The following is a 27,752-nucleotide window of genomic DNA, read 5'->3' as shown; positions in this document are numbered from 1 at the left end:
AGACTTGTGAACTCAGAGAAAGAAATGGACTCACATGCCCGATAATCTGAAAGGAGTGTGTGAATGGGAGAGGAAAAAACTGAATCTTAAGGAGAATCTGTTGGAGGTAGGAAAACAAGTTCAGAGCCACACTTGCATCCAGGTGGTCTCCCAGCCATTCTCAAGGAGGCTATTCAGACCCCTGGCCGCCTTGCTTTACCTCCTATTTGAGAAGGGACCTCAGTCTTCCATGGTCACTAGATTGTTTCCTTCTGACAGGCCGAGACGCTAAGCAACTAGCACACCCATGCGTGTGGATGTGTGCACGTGGGTGTGCATCGGTGCATGTGGAGAAGCAGGGAGAGTACAGGGAGGGCTCCACACATTTCAGAATGACACCATGGGTACCACCACGGAAACAGAGAGAGTGTTGGTCTAATCAACCCAACAGGGAATTGGGTGCTGGTGCCCAAGGCTGGCGTGGGTCCTAGAGAGCGCTGCGCTTCTTCCGAAGGGGGCTCTGGCTGCTGCAGAGTTTCAATTCTGCATACTGCACCTGTGAAAACAAACAGACAGGCCGCCGGTGGTTAGGTAACCCTAGCTCACCACAGTGTGTGTTAATGGCTCCCCAAGGACAGACCGAGGCAAAGGAAGGAAGGTTCAAAGGTAATGAATCATTTTCTAAACACAGGAACATGGAGGGATTAATTGCAGGAAGGATTTGAGAAGTCATGCATCATTTCTTGAGACCAAAATATTAAAAGCAGATTTTTCTAATGAGATGCATGGGTTTCTACCTGCTCTCGGCACTGCCAGATAATTTTAGTTCTGTGTGTGCCCGTTTTCAACCACAAGTACGCTTAATAACTGCCTCTTGGGAATGTTTATCTTAGTATATGATACAGCAAAACTTACTAAGAAATATTCATTTACAATTATCCAAAGTCTTGGGGAAAGAATTCTCTGCAAATTATATAATACATTTATGTTGCCAGGGAGAGGAAAAAAAATGTTGAAATGATACTGGCCACAGAGTTAAATAGATTTCTCTTAAAAATGAATTGCATTTACAATGTAATGGCTAAAACATCTGTGATAAATATGAGCATTCGGGGAGTCCCCAGTGGAAAACTGTCTATTGTGTTATTCGAAAGTGCTCTTGGGGATACATGGAGGATCTTACTAGCATACTGTATATCTTCCTCAAATGCTCTTTTGTAGCGTCCCTCTGTATTCAGGTCCACTCCAACCGGATGGCCGCTCGGAGAGCTGGTGCCTGGACTATGTAGAGACAATCCTTGTGGTAGGGTGTGCTGGATGATGATTTCCTTTCTTCAAGGACACAGGGACGAACTCACATTGCAACTGAAGTGATGCAACTGAATCTCATTGCTTTGGTGTGTGGGTTTTGATTGGCTGACGGTGGAATGGCTTCATTTAAAGTATTGTATTACAGACCACATGTGCTCACTGGTTTTTAGCATTTGTGCCAAACTCCCCAAGGACACCATGCCCCATCACATATGTTGAGCTACACTTCGTCAAAAGGAGATACATGCAAAAAAAGCACCCTTTCCTCAGAGTGTTTGGTGAAGGTCCCCTAGGGGAGCAGGGAATGACATACCTGTCAATCTTCAATGCAAAACAAACAGGGGCCAGGTTACTATTTTATAATCATGTAATGCAAATGTTAACGAGGAACCTCCTATTCATAGAACACATGTAATAGCTAATTATATCATAAAATGGAGATTAAAGAAAAATGGTGTCATGGAGTCTATTTTAATCTCTAGAACTCAGAGTGAAGGGGAAAGAAACTGTAGGTCTTTTCAGCCCGAGTCACTGCCGTTGCCCAGGAGCCGCCGTGAACCACTTCTGTGACAGTGGCCCAAGGATGAAAATCGATACTTGATTTGGATTCTCTCAGATAATAAAGGGTTGTGTCTTTGATCATCATGTTGGTATTTTACACCATGGGCTCCCCATCTACTCCTTCTATGATCTCTGTTCTCCTTTAGAGAAATCATTGCCTCCCCTCCTTCCTCTGGATTTATAGCCACCTGATCTGCAGGGGCCTGGCTCAGGCTGCTCTACAAGACTTTCTGGTATTGTTGCCTGGTTTAATCTCTGTGCATCCACAGAGACTAGATGCTGCTGGACTAAGTGAAATAATATTACCTGTGAATAATACTTCTGATCGATCTCCAATTATTTCACACTGTCTCTGCCTCTATGTGTATGAGAGTGGGTGGGAGCTTTGCCCTTGGCATCCCTAAGTCTTCGGAGGGGAAGGGATAGAAAGAAAGCCTAGCACATAACCAGGGCAAACAAGAATAAAAAAGAAGAATCGTCTTGTCCCCTACTTACCCTAAAAAGCCTGCCATCAGGAAGAGGAGGAAAATAAGCAATCCTCCCCGAGCTTGGGATCTCCCACTCTCCCGCTCACTGAGCCCATCTTATCCACCTCAGGGAGGCGAGCGATCAAAACATGGACAAACACCATCACACCATACCCACACAGTGTGAGTTCCAGATCATTCTTAAGTAGCCCTTTTTTGGGGGTAATTTTCCATAATCATCTCATGCTCTGGACAAAGGTTTTCCTGCCACCTCCCTGCAAGCCAGGCCGCTTTAAGGATTTTCTGATGCATTATCTCAATTACATGAGCACCGCCCTGTGCTCTTCAGGCTCTGGGGCTGGCCAGACTTCAGTGCTGGGGTCCCCGTTGGCAGTGACCGTTCATTACGTACCTTTTGAACATCAGATGGTACCCTGGAGAGGAAATCTAGCAGCTCATTATTGTCGATGGCATAGGGATTTCGAAGCTTCTTCGTAAATTTATTTATGCCTGAAAAATAGAAACACAGGGAGATCTCTTTGTCTATCTATCCATCTATCTTTAAAAAAAACTCTCCTGACTGGGGGAGGGGAAGATTCACAAGTAAAAATTAGTGTAATTTTTTACACTAGACCTCAAGTCACACACACACACACGTCTCTGTCATGTGGAATCACTCACAAATGCCTTTTCTGGAAGGAAGGAGGGGTGGGGGTGATTCTGTGGGACAGGAGTTCTGCCATCTTCAACTGTGAAAATCCCATTACAATCCCAGCAGCAGGGCGGCAGAAACAGACACTAAAACCGTGGAGCTCATTGGCTTTTTTGGACTACGCTGATTAACAGCCTCCTCTGCTAGGAAAACAAACGTCCCAGATGGGAAAAGGCCTTCATTAGCCCCAACAAGTCTGCTTGGGGGCTCTGGACCAAACGTAGCAGTAGGAGGTGGAGGGCGGGAGTCGCTTTTTTGTTGTTAAAAAGAAACTGCAGAAATCTCTCTCCCCCACTCCAGCTCATTTTCACAGGTTTCTCTTCTCTCACTGCAGAACACAACTTGACGTGTTGATTGTACTTTGATGCTGCAGGAAACTGTGAAAAGTTATTATTGGAAATTATCTTACTATGGCTGCTAACTTAATTTATGGACCCCGACAATGGTGTGTGGGTTTGTCTAGTCAATGGAGTCTCTGCTAATTTAGGATGGGGACAGTGGTAATTAGAGGAGGTTCAACCCTTAAAGTATCTTTGATGGCTGCACTTTGAGTGTGTGGGCATGCCCCGGGCAAGCTCCACCTGCGGTTTCCTCTCCAGAGGGATGTACCTCTCAGCCACCTATGTGTCTCCTCCTCTGTTCCTCCCAGCTGCTGGTAAGAGCTCAGGAGCTGTTGTCTTTCCTCCAAAGGTCAACTCTTTCTCATGCTGAGTTTTCCAAGCAGAAAGAGTAAGGTGGTGGGCTTCTGAAGTTCTGCCACAGAGTGCTTGTTTAGTGAGGATCATACCTGAAGCCCTGGTTGATCCCAGTGATGCTGAATGAATTCTCACCTTAGATGAACCCTGACTCTTCCCTCAAAGAGTCAAGGTAACAGTTAGCTGTCTGACGGTCCCCAGCCCATAAAAGCTTTGCTGTTTTTCTTCATTAAGTATTATTTTGCTTTCATCTAAGGACAGAACTTTCTGAGTGACATTATACCTGACACAATACCAACCTCCAGTCATTTCCTTAGAGGGTCAGATTTACATCTGCTTTGCAAATGGGAGCTGGCCATTGTTCATGAGTAAAATGGTGGCCCGGTGGTTGGGCTGGGGAAGGCTCCTTACAAATGATCCTTTTTCTCTCAAGTCAAAGCTGCACTCTGCCTTTCTTCTCTCTACCCCCCACAGCAAGCTTCATGTTTCTAGCTAAAATTTCCCCCAGCGTTCCTTTAAACTAAAATACTCTCACTGTGTTATTCTAAAGACATTTAATTGTAGCATGGGCTTTCTGGCAAAAGAAAACAGACAAGGCAAAATGATGAAGGGAGACAAAGACTTATTGAGAAAAGATATATCTTCTATTGTTAATTATATATAGTGTGTGCATCTGGAGTCTTTACAATGAACAGCAAGGCAGGGATAATCTCACAGCCGATCAAAACACTGCATTCTTAGTCACCGAGAAGATTATAAACCTGCACAGTAGCTCAAATGCACCAATAAGGGCAGAAGTGGCCCACAATGCACTGAGATTGTCTGTTTGAAAAACTTAGAATCAAAATTATAAGGCACTCTGATTGCATGCTTCAAAAGCACACCTTATTTTTTTTTATGTTGTCAAATGTCAGTAATTCCACAATATTAACTACTGTGTGAGACCAAGTGTCCACAGGCTCATGTACTCCTGGGTCCTCAGTAAGGGGCAATGGGTCAAGGAACAAGGGCTATGGAACAGGAATAGCTGGGCCCCAGCTCTGGCATCACCAAGTATCCGCTATGTGGGCTTAGGCAAACCACTGGACCCTCCTGTGCCTCAGATTTCTTACATTAAAATCTGAATAATAAAGACCTGAGCTATATAGTGTCCTAGGTTGATGGGAGAATCACATGGACAACATAAGCAGGAGGATTCTGTAATCTGGAGTTCCCTAACAATGAGGGGGGCTACCATCATTACTCAAGATGTCAACAAGCCAAAAACAAAGGGGTGAGAGAAGAATGCCTATACTATAAGGCATGTCAGTACACACCCAAATTTGGAAGTTGTACCTTTATCAGAGTGACAGACACACCTTTCAATATTTTTTTTTCAAATTTTTTTATTGTTATGTTAATCACCATATATTACATCATGGAGCACTGGGTGTTATGAACAAACAATCATGGAACACTGCACCTTTCAATATTTTTAACCTAAATGCAGATAGGCAGAGGGTCTATCTGCTCTGAATTTTAATTTTTTAGCACACCCAAAGAAGTGGGATCCAAATACCAAGGGATAACATTTGGCAAAGACACTGTCATTTAATGGTCCCAGATCACAGACTGAACCGATCAGTGGAACAGAATGAGCAATCCAGTTAAAAAAAAAAAAAATCTCTTGGAGAAAGTTGGAAAAACTGCATGACTGCTTTGCACATATGGCCACAGGTGAATAAACACTTGAAACAGAATTATAACACTATTTTTCAGATACTTGTATGAGTGCCTAGCATGTGGCCCTGACCTCAGTACATTGACGAGAGTGTTGAGATGGGGCAGAGGGTCCTTGCTTGCTCATGTATCAAACAGTAAGTGCTTGCCACATAAAAGACACTGTGTTATCAAATGGAGATACAAAGTTAGATAAGTCATGGGTCTTCTTTTCAAGAAGTTCATAATCTAGCTTGGGGAGTTCCTATCTACCTTGGAACAACAGAAGTATCCCAGACCAGAACTGAAGCATCTATGCTGGAGAACAGAATGAAAGGAATATGGGAAACCTCTCAAAAGGGGCAGAAAACCCATGGGATCTAATCCTAAGAAGTGCCTTGCCTTCTAGAAATACATCAAATAGGTGCTCAAAATTCAGTAGATACGGTTTCCTTCAGAAAATGTCAAATATCCCTCTTAAGCCACCTCTCACATCATTTTCTTTTTTTTCTTTTTTTCCCTCACATCATTTTCAAAATCTACACTCCTACACAAGAGAGGTGGGTGTTGGGCTCAAAAGAAATGCCATCCCTGTATATCACAGGTATGAAATTTGCAGACATATTAAATATTTGTCAAGTACTTGTTAAAGATCTACTACCTATATATAGCTTCTCTAAAATTATAGGTTAAAGAGGAAAGAAAAATGTCTCACCCTTCAAAACCTGACAATGAAGTTGGTGAGTCAAGGAATATTCCTTATGGCCATTATGAAATTAGGCTGCTCTCCAGAGGCTTATGTTAAATAATCCTGGTACTTAATAAGTATTTCTACAAAAATATTATTTGGGTGTACAGAATATGGAAATACAGAATATACAGTTAAGTAATTTTGTTCCAAAGGGTTAAAAAGAGTGGACAAGAAAAGGGGGATCTTAACACCACTTTTAGGACTCAGTGAAAATGAGTAAGTAACTCAGAATAAGAAACAATCTTCTGATCCTTAGTAAAATTAAAAGGAACACTAGAAATGGAAGACATACGAAGTCATTTTCTACATGAGAAGTCTCTGACAAGGATACAATCATATAGGAGATGTGCAAAGGAATGTCCTGGGTCCATGAAGCTAATAACTAATTTGTCTTGGAAAAGAAGTCCTAACAGAATTGCTGAGTATATTCCAGGATGGCATGGCAGGTTTTACTCAATGAGGCAATAGATCATGTGTTGATTGTCAAGGCTTTTGACTACATTATATAAGGTGAGCTCATCAATAAACTATAAGCCCTTGTCCAGAACATAAAACTAAAGAACCAGACACAGAAGACAAAGCTCAAAGGGTTACTGTCAGTTCAGGAGAACATAATAAACTCCATGCTATTTAATAATTTCATCCATAAGCTGAACGATAAATAGAGCAATATCTCATTAATGAGATGCAAAAAGTTGGTGTTTGAAAGCTGCCAAGATCTTGGAGGATAAGATCAAAAGTCAAAGCAATTTGGGATAAATAGAAAGAGGGATTGGACTTCCAAAACTGATGATCAAAGGAGGAAATATAGTATAGTCTTCTTTGTCGAGGGAAAGATGCAGAAAAACAAGTCAAGTACGTACCAGAATGATGAAATCCTGAGAAAGTATTTGACAAGCTGACCATGCATTCAACTTACCCCAGCTTAAAAATGAACAAAATATTGGCCAACTGATTATAGTAATTTTGAATCATTTTCTTTTTAAAAAAATTTTTATTGTTATGTTAATCACCATACATTACATCATTAGTTTTTGATGTAGTGTTCCCTGATTCATTGTTTGCACATAACACCCAGTGCTCCACGCAGAACGTGCCCTCTTTAATACCCATCACCGGGCTAACACATCCCCCCACCCCCCTACCCTCTAGAACCCTCAGTTTGTTTTTCAGAGTCCATCGTCTCTCATGGTTCGTCTCCCCCTCCGATTTCCCCCCCCTCATTCTTCCCCCCCTCCTACTTTTTTTTTTTTAACATATATTGTATTATTTATATAACCTCACTGATATGAGGAATTCTTAATCTCAGGAAACAAACTGAGGGTTGCTGGAGTGGTGGGGGGTGGGAGGGATGGGGTGGCTGGGTGATAGACATTGGGAGGGTATGTGCTATGGTGAGCGCTGTGAATTGTGCAAGACTGTTGAATCACAGATCTGTACCTCTGAAACAAATGAATCATTTTCTGATTAGGGTCAGACAACAGTTTTAAGATCTGTTTTTTAAATGTGATCAATAAATGGATTTGCAAATGAATTCTTAAAGAAAAACAATTAAGAAAGACTGAGATTATTCAGTCTATGTAGATAACATTTAGTACATAAGGTATTCAGGGAGATGCTTTTATAAAATGTTTCTTCTTGATCAACGGACCCTGAAGAGCTTCTTGATCTCTTTCTAAGGGCCTATGGACCAATGTGCTAGCATTGTTGCAAAATAAGAGAAACAATCAAAAACTAAGTATGGATAGAAGATTTTCGCCAAGAGTGAGGGTCATCAAGCCTCAAAACAGACCTGTAAAGAGGGAAATTAGAGTATCTTTTTCTTTTCTCAGGCTTGCTATAAAAGAGAGATACTTCTTTCTCTGGGATTCTCACTTCCTGGACGAAACAGAGAACCAGTGGCTTATACTCTCTCAAAATCATTCCACTTCTGAAGTTTTATGAGTTATTCTATTTTTTTTCGATGACTTTTCCCAATTCAGAATGCCTACATTTGGCTTTCCTCGTCAGCAGGATTCTACTCCCGTGGGTTCTCTTTGAAAAGGTCTACATTTAATGGTTTTAGAAAGATTGTAGCTTGTATCTGACATTTGCAAGCTCTCAGCTTTTGCTTAAACATGAATGCGTTTTAATGCAGTCACTTGTAGGTGGTAACTTCTCTGAACACCTTAACATCCAAGGATCCCAAGAAGGGAGCATCTATGGTTGAGAACTCAGCAGTATTCATTGGAGCCAAGGAATGGAAACTATGACTGGCAGACTCTTAGGGAAAAGGGTTGATTGCTTCTCCAGCAATTAATTTACTGCAATGCACGCTCCTTCTATCAACCCAGAGCCCACCCAGCAACAGACACAAATATTCACAAAGCTGCTTGTCTTTTGTCCAACTGCTGGCTTGAGTAGTAAATCAAGTCATGCCGTTTATTTCGAGTTTGTGATTTTTGTTTCTACTTTTTTTTAAAGCAGCTAAACTTTATATAGGCACACCATTTACCCTGCTAAATTATAGCTTCCTCTTCTTTCAGGCACTGGTTAGGGAGTAACCACCTCCCTTCCTCTCTACTGCTTCTGGATTTAAGTATGGGGTTAGATTATTTTTCCTCCAGGAGAGATGAAGTGTCAGAAGCACCATGGCAGGGGCCAGATCTACTTTTACATACTATAAAGGGCGAGATGCAGGTGTTTGCTCACTATTTGAATAATAGTGTTTCCTGAAAGTTACCGGGCCACAGCAATATATTATCCAAGAGTATTTATGGCTACGAAAGCCCAAAGGGAAATCTCATGCACAATCACATTTTTATTTGATTGCAATTATGCAAGAGGCCTATAAATATCTGTGCTGATCGTTCAGGCAATTGGCCTTTTCAGGGAGGTCCTGGAAGTTTTTGTTCCCAAAATACCTTCCTTAATCTCATGTTTAATTGCCAACAAGAGCACATTTAAAGTTGATAGTTGCACTTGACAAATGAGTCATTTGTTCTTACCTGAAATTGACCGCTCGCAAAAGGACCATGCCAGACTTACCCCAGATTAAAACGATGTACCGGAGTGGAATAAAATACAAAATGATGGTGGTCACTGCCAGGATCAAACAGGCCAGGAAGGAGAGGAACGGGACCGTCCAGTTAAATGTGCTGCAGACAAAGCACATCACTATCATTCTCTCTGACGCTCTACAGCACCTACCAGTTCATCTTGCCATGTTTATTTCTTAGTTACACAAATGAAAAAGGTCTACTGGAGAAGTGCCTTTAACAACCTGGAGAGAAAGTTCTGCCAAGCTGGGGATGGCACAAACATCACTGAGGTCCTGAGGAGCAGGTCCCAAGACCAACTGCCAGCCAGCTTGTCAGAGTCCTGGTGACTTTGCCTTCCTGGAACCGGCAGTCTTTAAGGGAAGACTCTGGCTTTCATAAGTGATGAAAGACTACAGTGTGTGCAGTGTGGTCAGGATGGCTCCATGCATGGAGATCTTCAAAACAAAAGGTTAGTGAGGTCACTTCAAAATTCTCTCCATGAAGACATGGTTGCCAGTAAATATTTAGAAAAGGGAGTATATTATTAAGGTGCTCTGGTGCTTTTTTTGTTTTCTCTTTTTTCCTTTTTGAGAGAGAGAGTGCACAAGGTTGGGGGGGGTGGAAAGGCAGAGGGAGAGGCAGAGAAAGAATCTCAAGCAGGCTCCACGCTCAGTGCAGAGCCCCACACTGGGCTCCATCTCAGGACCCTGTGATCATGACCTGAGCCAAAATCAAGAGTCCAATACTTAACTGACTGAGCCACCAAGGCACCCCAACTTCTGTGTTTTCTAATAACTTCTTTTTAGAATTTTCAGACTCACTGACTCTAAAAGGTTGAGTGCCCTGAAACGGGCTGGAGGCATTTGACTCTAAACCATTAGGCCACCAACCCATAGATAACACAGGTTATGTGACCACGTTATGTTCACGGGGCTCCTGGCTCCTTTCAACATATCCACTGCCTCCTTTGACTTGTGTGCAAATGGAGATCTGGAACATGGGATGTAGAATTGAACAAATAGGGGAAATCTTTGCCTGGTCCTAGAAAATGTCCTGTAAATCCCATGTCCTGTGGAGAGCCCATGAGAGCCTAGGGTCCTTCTTCTTCTCAGTCTTTGGCTTCATTTACTTGGTTGTCTATTGACCCTTGACTTTGTGGCTAGGAACACAAAGAGGTAAAAGATTTGTCTCTTAGTCTTTGTTTTTTGTGTGTGTGTGTGTGTGTGTGTGGAGATAGTGGGGGGACTAACCTATAACAGCTGCTAGGCACTTAATATGTGCCATTGTGCTAATATTTTTCATATTATTGTGATGGTCACCATAATTCTTCTGAGTAAAGATTATCCCCATTTTACACATGAGCAAATTGAGGCTAAGAGAGATTTTGTTTTGTTTTGTAAATAACCACAATTCCATGAAGAGTCTAAGAAAAACCCGGTCACCTCACCCTCTTGTAACAGACTGTTATCAATATTTTTAATCTTTGCCCATAGAGAGGTGTGTTTTTAATTTCTGACTTTTTTAAAATTTAAACACCTTTTAATATGCATGCTCATCATAATTTGTTTCTCACGTGATTTCTAGTTTATTTCTTTGTGAGGTATCACTATTTGGGAAAGTGCTTAAGAAAACGGAATTTTGGGGCGCCTGGGTGGCTCAGATGGTTAAGCGTCTGCCTTCGGCTCAGGTCATGATCCCAGGGTCCTGGGATCGAGTCCCACGTTGGGCTCCCTGCTCCTTGGGAGCCTGCTTCTCCCTCTGCCTCTCTCTCTCTCTCTCTTTCATGAATAAATAAATAAAATCTTTAAAAAAAAAAGAAAACGGAATTTTAAGCATACTGACATTGGATTGAGTTCAGGTTCCATCTCTAATAAGCTACAGAAAAGTGATTTAATCATTCTGCACCAACATTTCTGCTCTGCAAAATGTGAATAATAATAGTACCTCTATCATAGAGTTCTGCCAGAATTAAATAAGAACTTGCATTTAAGGTAGATAGCCCATTCTGTTTTTAGCACATTGTAAAAACTCAGAAAATGGAAAGCAGTTACAATTTGTCTATTGTGCCTTGAGCTGTTTTTGCTTGACTTTTTCCTCAGTGACCTAAAATATCTCTTTGGATACTAAAGAAATCAGTCCTTGGTCATATTTGTTCAGTGCTTTTCCCAATGTGTTGCTTTCTTGTCTTTTTTTGGTCTGGTTTATATATTTTTAAATATAAAATTATTTATTTTACATGACCAAATTTATCAATTTTTTTTTCCTGGTTGATTTCTAGATTTGGTAGCACTTACCAAAGACTTCCCCAGTCCAGCAACTTGACACCAACAAACTGAATAATTGATATTTTTCCCACTCTTTCCTCATGCCTTTTTCTACGCTATCCTAAATTTATACATATACATTGGTCCATTTCTGACTACTCTCTTCCATAGTAAAACTTCTAATTGAACTTTTTGGAGGACGATTTCACATTTGGAGAAATGTTATATGGACTCCCTAATGCTCCAAATTATGCCATGGCAGGAAGTTAAGCCTACAGATCTCCTTGCACAAGGGGCAGTGCATGACTATCACAGTAATGGTTGCTAGTTGTTAAAAAAGGAAATAGCTTCAGTATCATTAATAGCACAATATCTAAATAAAGGAAAAAATCTAAATAGATTTCTACTCTGTAGTATTATGCAGATTTTTGTTTTATTCAATTCAGCATTTATTAAGCATCTACTATGTACACAGACTTAGATAACCTTTATTCTAATCTCTTTTTCTTAGCCTGAAGTTGCAGCTGTATCTATCTTTAAAAAACAATGAGATCATAAAAAGGATAACCACACAAACACCCCTGCCCCCCAACACAGAGGTTCAAAGCTATATACAGTGAAAAAATAAATTGCATAAATAAATGTGGGTATTGTATATATAAATATATATATGCATATGCATATATATGCATTTATTAATAAATTTACAGATGCACAAATACCACATATATAGATTTTTACCCTGAAAAAAACCTCTGATGTATATACTCCAAGTTGTTAATGGTAGTTCAATATGATGGAAAGAAGTGGAAGAAAAGGAAGTATAGAGAATAAAGGGGGCATTCTGTTTGGTTACTTTTATAATGGATGTATACCATGTTTATAATAAAAATAAAAACAAGATATGGAATCAATTACAATTAAATAAGTAAACACAAACATCAACCTTTATGCCTTAATTTTTTTGTTTGTTTGTTTTGTTTTTTGAAAGCAGAGACATAGTAGCAGATTCTGTATACAAATCAATGGATAGATACCACAGATTAAGAAGGATCCTGACTGGAAAGACAATAAAAGTTAACAATTTATATTAGGCTGTGGTGAGTCATGCTATAAACTTTAAGGAACTAAAAGAACAGCAAAAGAGTCCTTACATTCTGAGCAAATAGATAAAAAAGTACAGATGAGAAAAAAAAAAAACCACTCAGAACAAGGACAAAGAAAACAATAAAAACCACAAATTTAATCTAAATATATTAGTAACCACATTAAATTTGAATGGACTACATGGTACAATTAAAAGATAGTGATTGTCAGAAACAAGAAAGAGATCTAAAACATAGACAGGTTGAAAGAAAATAATAGGAAAGTATATACTATGAAGAAACCAACAAGCAGGAGATAGTATAGCCATATTATTACTAGTTAAGATATTAAGACAAAATTTCACTTATTGCTTAGATATAAGTAGGTCACCTCCTATTAATGATCCAATTCACCAGGAAAATATAACAATTTTAATATGTACAACCCAGGGGCACTTGGTGACTCAGTCGGTTAAGCATCTGACCCTTGATTTCAGCTCAGGTCCTAATCTCAGGGTTGTAAGATTGAGTCCCATGTTGGGCTCTGTGCTCAGCGTGGAGTCTGCTTGAGATGCTCTCTGCCCTTCCCCCCTGCTCATTCACTCTCCTTAAATAAATAAAATCTTTAAAATAAAAGATACAACCCAAATAACATAGCTTTAGAATAGAGAAAGCAAAAACTGACCAAGCTACAAGGAGATATAGATAAATCCACAGTGGAAAGTTTTTGTTTTTTTTTTAAGATTTTATTTATTTATTTGACAGAGAGAGAGAGAGCAGGAACACAAGCAGGGGGAGTGGGAGAGGGAGAAGCAAGCTTCCTGCCAAGCAGGGAGCCGGACATGGGGCTCGATCCCAGGAACCTGGGATCATGACCTGAGCTGAAAGCAGATGCTTAACGACTGAGCCACCCAGGTGCCCCCACAGTGGAAACTTTTAATATACATCTCTAAGTAACTGATATAAGAAGTCAACCAAAAATAAAAATCAGTGTAAATACAAAAGATTGAACACAATCAACAAAATTAATCAATGCATACATATGTGCATACACACACACACACACACACACACACACACACAATACACTCAATAACCTTTCCAAGCTCACAGGGAAAGTTTACAGAAGTAGGCCATTTTCTTGATCAATATTTTCTGACCATAAAGCAATTAAGTTAGAAATCAGGAACAAACAAGATAACCAGAAAATCTCCATATACTTGGAAATTATGCAATATATTTCTTTCCCAAGGAAGAAATAAAAATAGAAAATTAAAAAAAAAGTTTTTACTGAACTTGAATCATAATAAAAATATCAACACCAAAATATCTGGCCTGGAGCTTAAGTTATGCTTACAGGCAGTTGTAGAGCTTTAAATGTTCTTTAAATGCTTGGAAAAGAGAATAATTGAAAGTAAATAATTCAGTGATCTATCTTAAAGAGTTAGAAAAAAAAATACTAAATTAATCCCAAGTAAAGTAAAAGGAAGAAAGGAATAAAAATAAGAGTACTAGTAATTAATGAAAAAGAAAACAGGTAGCAAGGAAGATTCACAAAGGTCAATGACAGTTCTTTCTAAAGACTAACATAATTAATAAATCCCCATCAAGAAAGAAGGGAAAACACAATTAACAGCAAGCACAGAGGTGCCTGGGTAGCTCAGTCTGTTAAGCAGCCGACTTTTTTTTTTTCTTCCTAGAAAGTCTTTATTTGTTACGAATAATTGTTTTTTGTGGTTATCCCAAATGATTTTATAAATTTCATAATTGTGTTATTACTTCTGATTAAAGGTAAGCAGCCGACTCTTGATTTTGGCTCAGGTCATGATCTCAGAGTTGTGAGAATGAGCCCCACGTCAGGTTCCGTGCTAGTCATGGAGCCTGCTTAAGACTTTCTCTCCCTCTGCCCACCTCCCCCTTTAAAAAATTATCAAGCATAAAAAAGTGGACAATGCTACAGATCCTACTGACATTAAGGGAAGGATTTTATTAAATAAAAGAGAATTTTATTAAGTTTATATCAAAAAGTAGAGAATTTAAATGAAACAGGCAAACTCCAGAAAAGGACAGCTTACAGAAACAGATGTGAGAAGAAACAGAATGGCTGAACACACCTATATATTTTACAAAAATGGAATATTCAATTAAAACCTTTCCTAAAAGAAAACTCCAGGCCCAGAGGCTTCACCAGCAAATTCTATTGAATCTTAAAGGAAGTAATGACACCAGGCTTATGTACTCTTCCAGATAATGATAAAGAGAGAACACTCCCACCTGTTGTTGGAGCCTAGAATAATCTCTCCATAAGGAATTTAAGAAGAGAAAATTACAGCTTAAATCTCATTAATGATGATAGCTGCAAAAATCCTACGCAACATAGTAGTAAATAAAATATAGCAACATATGAAGAGAGTGTATACCGTGGCAAAGTTGGGTTTATTCCATAGTGGAAGATTGGCTTAATATTTAAAAATCAAAAACAATAATAGACCATATTAGCAAAAATAAAGGAGAGAAAATTATCATCCCAATGAATGTAGGAAAAAAGTTTGACAAAGCTCACATTCACAATAAAAAGTCTTAGTAAACTAAGAATAAAAGGGAACTTCTTTAATCTGATAAAGCGTCTGTACAAATCCCTATAGCAAATATCTTTCTTAGGGTAAAATGTTGAAAGTTTTTTCTCTGGTATCATATAGGAGAAAAGAATGTTCACCAACACCAATTCTGTTCAACATGGTACTGGAGCTAGTAGCTGGTACAATAAAGCAAGAAAACATAGAAAAATGTATAAGGATTGGAAAATAAGGAAGAAAAATTATTCCTAGATAATATGTTTATGCAATAGAAAATCTAGAATAGTCTTCAGATAAAAATTAAGATAACTAAGTTTACCAAAATTTATAGATAGAAAGTCAATGTAAGAAAATTAATTTATTTCTATATCCTGGTAGCAAACAAGTAGAAAATGAAATCTGAAAAAAAAGATACCATTTAAAATATAATGAAACAAATCAAGTATTTGGGAATATATCTCACAAAAGTGTGTCAAACTTCTATACATAAAACTCTAAAATAATATTGAAATAAATTCAAAATGACCTAAATAGAAGACTATATTAGAAAACTTAAAATTTTATCAAGATGTCAATTATTTTCCAATTAATCCTTATAAAGATCTCAATAGTTGTTTGTGTGTGCAAGTGTGTGGTATGTCATGGGTATTAGTGTTGGATGCTTCATTTCTAATGAGGATGTGTATCAGACACTCTCACAGAAACCCTCACAGACACCCTGTCAGATTCGCTCTCCCAACAGCCAAGTCAGTTAACTCTTGCGTTTTCCCCACAATTTTAGGGGAAAGTGCTTAAAAGTTTTTTTTTTTTAAAGGGAGACATTCACTTTTAATTTTTTTTTAAATTTAAGACACAGAAAAAGAAAGTCAAGGCATTTTGCCAAAAATAATATTCCTAATAGTCAATATTCTTAAGTGAGTAATACATGCCATCCACTAGTCTGAGCTCTTTATATGCACTAATTCATTTAATTCTCCCAAAAATGTTATGAAGTAGGAATAATTATTACTCCCATTCTAGAAATGAGGACTCTGAGTCATAAAAGTTAAATAACTGGCACCAAATCACTTACTCTCAGTACAAGTGACAGAATTAGGATCTGAATTCAGAAAGTCAGCTCAAGAGCCCACACTCACTGCCTCTACAGTAGGCACTGTAGAAAATGTAAAAAGGTACATTTTGCTCATTTAATACTCTTGTTTATACTGAGGACTTAGATCAAAGACATTACACTGTAATTCCTCTAACACTCAAGAACTTACTAGACCTTCTCTCCATTAACATGGAGTAGCCTGGACTGGTTTCCACAGAACACCCAAGGTTAAAAAAAACCCTTTCTATCTCAAAATCAAACACTTCGTTGAACATTTTCACAGACTTCCCTAGTTTTCCTAACTTGAGAGCTCCCTAAATTCCTAAAAAAGGAATCCCTGACTTGGGACAGTAATAAGACAAATGAGCCAAACCTTTCAATTAATGAAAAAAAATTCAGTGAATCCCCTTCCTTCATTCAACCATTCAGGCTTAGTAACATGTCCTAAGAATATCATTTTCAAAGTTCCAAAGCAGTAAACAAAAATGACTGTGACCATATCCAGTAAGGGGGGTAACAGCTCCATCCTATATTTCCTCCCCCAGCTGGGTGTCCCGCTAGTTGACCTTTATGCCCATGGAATCTTGATTTTCCTCACTTCCGAGGCTAAGACAAATGAGGTCTTCTGACTCTTCTGCCCCTGGAAACAGAAATGACTGATCATATAATCCTATACAGATTATTCTTTTGAAATGGACCCCACGGTGATGCTTTCGTTCACGAGGCATGGTTTTGACTCTAGCTTGTGAACCTTCTCCTCATACCTCATGTCTGGCCCTCTCTTTTGTCTTTCTGCCTTCATTCTATGTTCCTTTCGACATACCACTCTCTGAGTGAACAGAAGGTGAATCAGTCTATCACTCCCCTTGTCTTCACCATGATTCAAGCTGCACTTAACCTTCTTCCTCATATTTAGTGCCTAGTACTTCTCAACATCACTTCCCATCTAGAGAAGCTCTCCTTCCGATGAATGTGGCTTCCAAACCTGACTCTGGAGCATTTGCAGGGATGACTTCCCTGTTCTAGGTTTCTCATTATCTCCTCCGTGGAGATTTCCTTAACCCCTCAAAGATACAAGTGTTGAAGGCAACACTCCATAATGAGAGGACATATAAAATATAGCCCCCTTCTGATCCATCCAGCCTCCTGTCTGAGATAATATAGATGCACCATGTTCAGTAAATATTTTAGCCTGTTACAGACCTACATTTGAAATTTGTATAATATTAGAGAAGGTAATTAGAGAGAAAGTAGAGAAGAGTAGAAAAAAGAAAATATAGCTTGTTCCATGTAAATGCAGTACGACTGGGGTCTTCCGGGGCAGTAACTGGAAAGCCTTGCTCTGAGTTTTATGCAAGCTTACTTATTTACTAGTTGCCAGAAGTTGGGTAAAAGTTCTCCTGGTCCTTCAACACTGAATTACAATGGAATTCCAATGGAGTTACACATGCCATCCCACTTGAATGCCCAGCAGGAACTTTAAGGTCACTGTGGTAATGAATGGCCAAAGAATTAATAGGAGTGGAGCCTTATGCGCCTTCCTTCCTGTCAGAACAGTACTCTGTTCATGGCTGAAAATACGTCTCCGACATGGCCACCACAGCTGTGCTGGGCACTTCAGAGATGGGGGCCTGTTTAAATCACCCTTCCTTCTTCCCTCATCAAACACATTTCTTTGACCATTATCAACCGCACAACAGCCACATTTGTCCACTGGAGACCTTCAAGCATGGAGACGGTTTTACCAAACGCCACGGCCTTCCTTCCTCAGTCCTGGCCCCGCTCCACATCCTCTTACCCTTCATGCTGCCAGAAGGTCCCTCATCCAGTTTTCTCTCATGGACTTTTTCTACCCACTCAGGGCTCTGTATGGTCTGCCTCACCTTCAAGCACTAGACTACCACCCACTGTCACACAGATATACTAAACCCCAATCATCTCCCTGGATCTAGCACGGTCTCGAGCTTCGAACCTTTGCAGTCTCCCACCTACTGAAGTCCCCATTCATTAACTCTTTGCTCAACTATCTCTTCCTGTTGTCAGACATGCTGATAAGATGTCTCTTCTTCAGAAGTGCCCCCCGTCTGTCTGTCTTTCTCTCCCCTACATCCCTTTCTGGGCTGGTCAGACCTCCCCTGCCACCCTGTCTCACCTCTACCTCGCATCGATGCAACTGAATTCTAATTATTACTGTTCTCCCTCACTGGAAAATAGATCCCCAGATGAAAATGGCATTCTAGGGTAGTAGTGAGGGCAGGTTCAAATCTAAGCTTCTTTGCTTACTAGTTCTGTGACCTTCAGTTACAGAGTTAATCACTCTGTGAGTCCATTTTCTCATCTGTAAAATGGGTATACTAACAACCCTTAATCCAGAGGCTTGTCGGAATCATTTAATCTGATTCCTGTCAGCAACTTCTTAAAGAAATTACTACGTGTAAAGGGTTTACAATAGCGTCTGTCTGGCACATGACATGAGCTGATGTTGCTATTATCATGGTTTTATGGACTATTTCTCATTCTTAGACCAGGTCAGTGCCAACACTCAGAACTGAGAGGTAATGAGTGAATGAAGGAAGAAGTATAACGCCCTCCTCATCACTTGACTATTTCCTATTGTCACTTATGTTTTTGTTAAACAATTTTGATGGTGACTTCAGAAATCATTTGTCAATTTATATGAAATCTAGGTAGGCATCAATATATGTAAGCAAAAATCCTCCTGTTCTTTAATTTTTCTTCTAAGACATTGATAATGGGAATAGCAATATGTAAATTCAGTAAAACTCAGCAAATTTGTTTAAAGATGATTTTAACTTATTTTATAAATGAAAAGAACACATTTACTATGCCAACAATAAATGGCCACTCAAGAGCAACTGGATTTGATAAGGAATTGAGAAAGATCAGTATCCATAAAACGTCCCATATGAGCTATTTATATTTCTTAATGTTCATTATAAACTGATTCCCCTGCATCTTGATATATAGAACTCTCCCTTGGCTTTTAGCACTAATATTAATCTCTTCTTTGCCCATGCAATTTCTTTTTTTTAAGATTTATTTATTTTAGAGAGAAAGAGAGAGTATGAGTGGGAGGGGCAGAGGGAGAGCGAGAGAGAGAGAGAATCTCAAGCAGACTCTCCACTGAGTGTGGAGCCCGACTCAGGGCTTGATCTCATGACCCTGAGATCATGACCTGAGCCAAAACCAAGAGTCAGACGCTTAACCAACTGTGCCACATAGGCACCCCTACCCATGCAATTTCTAAATATTATCTTCTTTACTTAAAAAACTATAATGGACAGTAAGATAAGAAAAAGGGTATCCATGAATCTTTAGAAAGAACAACACAGTTGATATAATTCTGGATTTGAAGGAGGAAATAAGTTTAAAATTAAAAGAAAAAAATTTTAAATTGCTCTGTTCATTGGTACCAAATGAAGACCAAGTTAAACAGAGTTCATGATGTCTGAAACAAAATAAACATGAATCACAGAAACAGTCTTTCTCAACTGAGACTCCATTATAGATTTAGTCCTTGTGACCTAAGGTAGGAAGTGGCAAGCTATGGGTTGGATTTAAGTCAACTCTAGCCTGCCACCTATTTTTGTAGATAAAGTTTTGTTAGAACACATATCACAGCCATTGGTTTAGGTATCAATGATGCCTTTTATACTTAACAGAATTGAGTACTTGTGGTCCAGAAAGATGAAAATATTTACTCACTGCCTCTCATAAAGAAAGTTTGTTGACCCACGTCAAAGGTACCCATGAATGTGATGAATTAACTTCACATCTTTCTATCCATGATGCTACTAGCTATGTATGGCTCTTTGGTAAGTTGAGAAAAAAAGCATTTACTGTGTTCCATGTTTCAGTTGAAAAAGGCAATTTTAGAGCATATTTGCTTCCCTTTTTATTTCTGAATAGGAAACTCTATTTTTTTAATCTATAATTTATCACCCAAATGAGGATACTTTTGAGAGTGAACTAATTATGCTGGGGCAATTGGTGTGAATTGGCCATATGGTCGCCCCGGTTCCAAGGCACTACCCAACTGTGAAGCTGACAAGCCCAAAGAACAAACCAACAAATATAAATACAGTTGCTCCAACACTGTAGCTTTTGTTTCTTTTGTTTTTGCATTTACTGATCCCTGCCCTCCCCACCCTCTTACCCCCACTGCCCTCATGTATGGCAGCTCTACTTTAAACACAACACAAATGTAGAACTTACTTTTTAATTCTTTCTCCAAAAGAAGCTACTTCCTCCAAGACGTTTTGAACAGTTGAAACAATATCCTGTACCATATAGATTCTCTCAATTAATCCCTTTTTCTCAGATTCCTAGGAAACATAAAAGCAAGATTTAGCTCAGTCACTTCATTTTTATTGTCTCACTATAGAAATTACTATACCGTGTTAAAATAACATGGTTATGATCAACAGAGTGACTCAAGAGATGAATCACATTTTTCACAACTTAAAGTATTTATTGACTCCAAAGAACTGTTGCCCACTCATTCAGATGCAACCACTCAACATTGTGTTTCAGTCACTACCTCAGTGTGAGGAAGTGATGTGTGGAAGCCCCACAGAACCAAGAGTTTCATTTCTCTGTGGAAGCTACTGCTTCTGACAGAGAACTTGGCAGCCCCTTCCATTTGTCTGACCCTGATTTCCTGTTTGGCTTCACAAGGTTATCTGCCAGCTCACCTTACCCCTATCCCCTCACAGTCCTTCAGGTATGTTTCCAGCACATGAAATTCAGATGATAGGTTTCCTAGTATTGTGGCTTCTTTGTCAAACTCTGCTGCATTTTTAGTCATGTTTTAAACCCACTGCTAGTCTGACAAACATTTCAGTCATCCTTTGGCAACCACCTCAGAAACAGAGTAGGCACCTGGAGGCAGACTACGAAGTCACTGCCAGAGATTGCATCCTACACAGGTTACTCCCTTGAAGGATGCTCGGTGATTGACTGGCTTTTACTTCATAGAAGTAAAAGCAAATACAAGTTCCCATCTTCCTCAGTCTCCAATTCTTCATGTGAAACAGAATTCAGCCTCCTAAGAACATTGTCCTTACTTTGCTTATAGAAAATCTCAAGTGTGTTTTACCATGTTAGGCAGCTAATGCTTATAAAAAGAATTTAGAAATTACTCAAATGTTGGAGAAAAGAGGATTCCCTAAAGAGTGGTATTTTTACACAATTTCTTATATTCTGATACCATAATCTAGCTCCCTGGGAACTCTACTGGTACTGGGATTTAGCTAGTATCCTCTCAGCTCTTGCCTATCTGGGTCACTGTAGCCACTACATCTAACATATAATACCAAAAACCTCAAATTTTTCTTTATCTAGAATTTTACTTGAGTTAGAATTGTACTAAATTATGGAGAAAAACCTTCTAAATTTATGAGAGCATTTTAAGAATAATCTTCTGTGCAGCAAAAGAAAATATTTCACTCTCCTCTTGCATTCTCTGTTCCATCAAACTGGAAACAAGTTGGGTGGGAAGGGGAATCCACCACCTGGTGAGTGTGCGTAAAAGCACCAGCATGGCAGAAATGTCACAAAAGCACAAACTTCCCTTCTCCCACCTGTCCTTGATTATGAAGCTACTTGGCAGAAACAGACCACAGAGAGGGCAGAGGTTAGAATGCACCACTGTCAGCCCCTCTTTAGTAAAGGGTGCTGGGATGGTTTGAAGAACCTCTTACCATCTGGGTTGAACTCCTTAATCCAAGCAGTCCATATAGAAGGAGAAGGCAGGCTCATTGTGTCCTCTTGCTACATCAAACTAGCAAAACATTTGTAGTTTTTCACCCCAATTTAAAATTCCTTATTTCCCTTACCCTCTAATTCTTTAAGCAGCTTGCATTAAAAATTAGATATGCTGCCAGAGCAACCTGATTCATGCTCAGCAACATCTATTAATGGGCACAATGGTGAAAACCCATCTCTGTCTGCTACATAAGTATTCATGTTTATAAAGGAGGATTTTGAAAGCACCAGGGAATTTGACCCAAAGGGCAAAAGTAGCTTCCTCTTTTCAGCAGCGTAGACTTTAGGTCAAAACAATTTCTTGGAAAATGACTCAAATTTCCATGTGGCTCAAGTTCATAAAAACATCCTAGTTCCACTGACTCTGTGTGTGTGTGTCTGTGTGTGTGTCCCCACACCCCAATGAAACACTCAAATGCCAAGGTTCTGGTTGTGAAGGAAGTATAAGTTAGTATACCAAAATAATAAATGATTGTCTCAATGTCCTTTTCCTTTTTAATGAATTTGATTTAATATTCAAAGACAAGGCTAAGAGTCCCACCATATCTAGGCTAGCAGGATCGTAATTTATCAACCAAATCTTTACACTTTGAAGAGTAAAAGTAATCAGAGTTCCATAATTTTTGAAATATTTATCAAATATCAACTTGATTTTATCATATTGGTGAATCCACATGATTATTTCATTTTATTTTTATAAATACATTACTTAAAAAAATTTAAAAACATTTTACGTATATTAAAATGAAACTTATTTATGTTATCTGGACATTTTTAAATGATACATAAAGAATGATTATTTGTGCTACAGATTCATATATTTAACTGGTTTCCTAGTTATAGATGTTTATAATCCCAAGTCAGGGTACTTTTCAAAAGAATGTCCTTTTTAATACCATCTTTTTATATATTTCAGAAAATTGTTCTTAATCATCTTCAGAGCTGCACTTAATAGTCATTAAAATTGACACCTTTAATTGACTCTGTGGATCATAATTTTAATTATGAAAATACTCTCTCTACAGGCACTGAGGTACCTTGAAATCTCACACCAAAAAATGTGTTACATGGAGAAAATTGTTATCAATTTTAATTTTTAAATGCTGAGATCCATATATATTTTAGCCCAAATATTTTCAAAGGCACTGCCTTTTTGTATCTGCATATGAATTTTCTCTGTTGAACATTTTTTCAAGACAAAACTTCAAGTAAGTTGTATCTGTAATTCCTTTGAATGTTTCACAAAATCTATGCTGCTGAAGAAATGGCTTCTCAATTTCCTTCCATTCTTGGGTCAAATAGATATTTATTCTATTTAAAAATCAAAAGTTTTTTCCACAAATTGAGATATCCCAAAGGGTAACTTCAGAATTAAATATTGAACCATGTACAACATTTGATCTCATAGTTTACTTGGTGCTGAATATTCCTTGTTTTTGCGGGAAAAAAATGCAGTGTCTTTTTTTCCAGTTCTTTTAAAATTTACTTGCACTCACTAAAAGCTTTCAAAGATGAAGTTACTTAGCATTTCAGTCACTGAAGATTTTGATTAAAAATTTCGAACTGATTATGACCCAAACGCAACAAAAAGAGATTTCTTTTTTCACAAGAGTTCAATAGCTCTGGAAAATGTTTAAGTTGACTAAGAGCTCTTCAAAGGTTCAAACATTCCTAAAATCAAACTGATGACCAGCAGCAAAAAAACAGAGTACACATTGCCACAATGAAGTGTATTTTTTATATTTGAAATATCTTTGTCACAAAAAACTTTGTTTCTACCCAACACTGTATATATAAAATATTTATGTGTGTCCACGACAGCTTCTAATTCAATCAATGGAGCATTATCATTTGTCTGTACACAATCATGGAAGGCAGCTATGCTCACCACTATACCACCAACGCCGTACACAATCATGGATAATCAAGGCACTGTGGCCAATCCCAAGTACATTTCTGCCTCACAAAGGCCTTCATTTTGTAAGAATATCTTATTAGCCATAATGCTGTCCTCCAACAAAGTTTGCATTTATACTATCCCTACAAAATTAAATAATCCCCAATGCTAAATGTTGCAGTTAAATTTATGTTGGCATTCCTGATGTCAGAGATTTTATCATTTGTAAAACTAACTAAAAAAAGCTTTATTTTGGTTCCATATGTTGGTTGAAAAAAATCAAAATAATTTTAGAACTAACTTATTTGATATTCTATTTCAATCGTTTGATGGCATCCAGATAAGACTGCCACCATTTTACTCTGCCCAAGATTTTTCAGACGTTAGTTCTATTGGAATCAACACATTAATAGCTACCTTACCATTTTTCATACATGTACAATGAAACCTTGGAATGGAAAAATCAGATAAATGCAGAATAGTCATTTGATCTAAAAGAAAAGTCATACCCCACAGAGAGAGATGTAAACACAACTTTTCGGCTTCATAAATAAAAGCATGTTTCCAGAAATGGTCTTCTTAATATAACTACTGGCTGCTGAAGGCTCTTTAGCAGATTTGTAACTTAAGTTTACATATACAGATGATATGACCATGGCCCCAGGGGACAGACAAGAAATGTAAACACACACCTATCAGTTAGCTCATCGGTAATTATCCTGACAAATAGAATATCATTACTTGATTATTTCTTAAACATGAAGTTTGACTTTACTATTTACTCACTGAAAAAGCTTTATCAAACAGTAAAAAAAGTTCAGATTTACTCATTGGAATGAGTGAAACAAAATATACAGTGTTGAGACTACTTTTTATTCTTTTATCCACAGGACTGTTTAAATTCTACATATACTTAACATACACTCACCCTATCATTTTTCATCTCCCCACTAACCCCACTAGAATTGGCAGTTTGGAGGCTTTATGCATCGTATAAATTTGGCAATAGCCATGCCCCAACAGGCTGGTATGCCATGTGACTGACTGGGGGGACTGGGGAGCATCAGAGGCTTCTCCACCACCACTTGGGACAAGAAGGGGTGAACTCATCTGAAAGCACTTTGTTTTATCAATGACCATCCAAAAGCTTTCCTTTAAAGCTAGGTTTTAGTGGCTTAGCCCCTGAAAAGGGTCAGGAAAATAGGTGGGTTATCCCTGCTTATTATCCCTTGTTGGATTTAACCGGGTGTATGTGAGATCTCTGGTCACTGCACATGCAACCCCAGGGCTACTAGGAAAAACCACAGCAGAAGCAGAATGCACAAACGACAAGCCTAAGCAATTTATCGCAGTGTATTTGAACGGAAATATTAAATACAATACTTAGTATTTAAACAAAATGGGGGGGAGAGACAGCAAATGGAAATTTTCTGGGCAAATAGGGACATGTGGCATAGGATTCCAGTCCAGAACTCCAGAGCAAGTGTATCTCCATTACAAGAAGCCCCTTAAAAAAAAAAAAAAAAAAAAAAAAAGCCCCTTAACTGTCTAGTGGACATTTCACAAGGTAGGTATTCAACTCACACTTACTCTCTTTGGCATTTGCTTCTTTGATGTCTATGGGTTTCTGTCTCTTTCTGTACCATCAAATATATAATTTGGAGATTCCTCATTCAGTTACATATCACCACCTAGTCTTTGTTTCCAGCATTATTTTGCCCAATACTCATGAGAGTGTATGTTAAATGATGCCTTTTGAAAATATTTCAGAAACATTCCTTTCCATTCTTATATTTAAGAGCTGGGGTAACCAGGGATTGCTTGCACCAACAGGTGAAAAGGTAACAAGAAAAACAAACTGGCCAACCAACCATGAGACTTAACCAACTCTACCCAGGCCTACACATTTTGTAAATAACAGGCTAGGGTTCAGAAGGAACTGGGCTCAACTCTGTCTTGTCATCTATCAGTTTTTGTGATCACAGCAAATTCCTTACCCATTCTGAATCCCGATATTGCTATCTGGGAAAAGGGAGAGCCTAATCATTTTCCGACTGAGTGTTTGAAGAATTAAATATCATTCGTATCATAAGATATGTAAAGCACTTGGTACACTCCAGGCAATTCATAAACATACGTCCCTTCCTTTTGAGAATGCAAGAGATAAAAGAATAAATAACCTTCGATCTAGTTGAAAGAATATTGGGGTTAATTTAAGTTTCAAAAGCAATGATCTTCCAAGACAAGTCTACTCATGTTGCCCTGCGCTGTACGGAAAGATCATCTGGCAGTTTTATCTGCATCATGCTGGCTTTATTTACACGTCTCAGATTGAACCACGGAATGTGGTGATAACAGTTTAGCAAACACAACATTACATCTGCGTCTGCTACCAAATTGCCTGGGAAGAGTAACAGAGATCCATTCAGAAAGACAAAACTGTTATCACATGTGCGTGTGTGTTTCCTTAACATAGGAGCTTCTGATTTATAGAGGGAAATGTGTAATAAAAAGAGTGGAACAGTGGTGGCCACTGGTGTGATTAAACAAATGCACAAAAAAATTGTGACCAACCACACACCGCACTCTCAGAGCCCTACATTTGAGAAAGAATGGATTTTACTTCTTATTACAAACTTGAAAAACCAGTGAGGTGAAAGTCAATTCACATGATTTAGGGTCTACTTCGTGATAAAGCTTATATCACAATATAATGGAAGAGATGAGAGCATGGAACTTTTCAGATACAGAATTCCAATTTCATAAGGTTCCTTTGTTTTCTGATATACCATAAAGAAAGACTGGTCCTCACTGTAAGAAAAATGATGACAAACTCCATCTCTATGACCTAAAAATGTATATTATTCTATACACACACACACACACACATATGTAAGATCACCACTTTCTTCATTGTCCGTTTATAAAATATGAGAAAAATAAACCCGAGTCTTTTGGCTAAGTTTGTAAAGCAGCAGAATTAAGAACAAATCATGCACTTTCTTTATAAATAAAACCAAAAATAAATCAGGAGGCAAATTCGTCCTTCTTCAGGCCTTGTTGCCACCCCCACGGCTCCAATGACTACAGCACTGTAGGTGTAATAAACCAGCCTGGAGTCTCTGGGAGAGAATTCACACCATCAAAATGAATTTACAACTCAGAATTAATTATATAATCAGTATGTTACTTTAACTCTTTGCCACATGTTCTGATTTAGGAAAAAAAAAAAATCCTCATTTCTCAATTAATTACCTAAGCAAAACCGGGGAGACAGCCCTGAAAATGGACCATGTCAGAAAAAATCCTTTTTGACATGTTTAAAAATGGAGTAGTATTTGTCACAGGATGGGAAGCATTTCCAAAAGGGATCAATGCAAAATTCTGTCTCAAGATCTTTCCAGTAATTCCAGCCCTCTAGAGCAAAGGCACAAAAATATAACTTTGGACTTTCAATGGGAATATGTTTGGTTTGTTTTATCCTATGGAATATTAAAAGCCTATAATTTGAAAACTTGAAGAATTATAAATGCCAGAAATAGAATGAGTGGAATTTAGCATGGAAAACACACAAAAACAAAAAAACCCCCAAAATCTCAGTATCCATCATAACAAAGAATAAGAAGCAATATTTCTGATAGATGAGATTAAAAACTATTCCTCGGAAAACCTGGCTTACCGCACCGGGAACTGTCTTTAGGACTTCTTCCCATGAGATTTGGGGGATGTGCGCATGTGCGCATGCACTTTCACATACGCATGCGCAGGCACCCCCTCCCCCCCCCCGACTCAATCCTAGCGCCCGTGCACGCGTGCGCACCCCCCCCCCCCCCCCCAATACCTTTTAACCCCCCGC

At 38.6% G+C, this 27,752-nt stretch overlaps 1 protein-coding gene across 8 annotated transcripts in view; it reads right to left on the bottom strand.

The window, feature by feature from the left end:
• Positions 1–397: 397 nt before the first annotated feature.
• The window catches only part of MCTP2 (multiple C2 and transmembrane domain containing 2), a 229,713-nt gene continuing 202,358 nt past the window's right edge, over positions 398–27,752 (bottom strand). For all 8 annotated transcript variants that reach the window (XM_025893062.2, XM_073882473.1, XM_073882472.1 and 5 more), the window contains 4 exons: positions 20,449–20,558; positions 9,202–9,311; positions 2,731–2,828; positions 398–535 (listed from right to left, as the gene is read on the bottom strand). In XM_025893062.2, the coding sequence (XP_025748847.1) occupies positions 467–535; positions 2,731–2,828; positions 9,202–9,311; positions 20,449–20,558 (387 nt within the window). In that variant the 3' untranslated portion in view covers positions 398–466. The remainder of the gene's footprint in view (positions 536–2,730; positions 2,829–9,201; positions 9,312–20,448; positions 20,559–27,752) is intronic.

This window comes from Callorhinus ursinus, unplaced genomic scaffold (assembly GCF_003265705.2).
Source record: "Callorhinus ursinus isolate GAN/ISIS: 27379988/994484 unplaced genomic scaffold, GSC_fseal_2.0 scaffold47, whole genome shotgun sequence".
Taxonomy (NCBI): Eukaryota; Metazoa; Chordata; class Mammalia; order Carnivora; family Otariidae; genus Callorhinus; species Callorhinus ursinus.
Note: the sequence above shows the minus strand (reverse complement) of the source record. Positions and strands in the feature narration are given on the sequence as shown.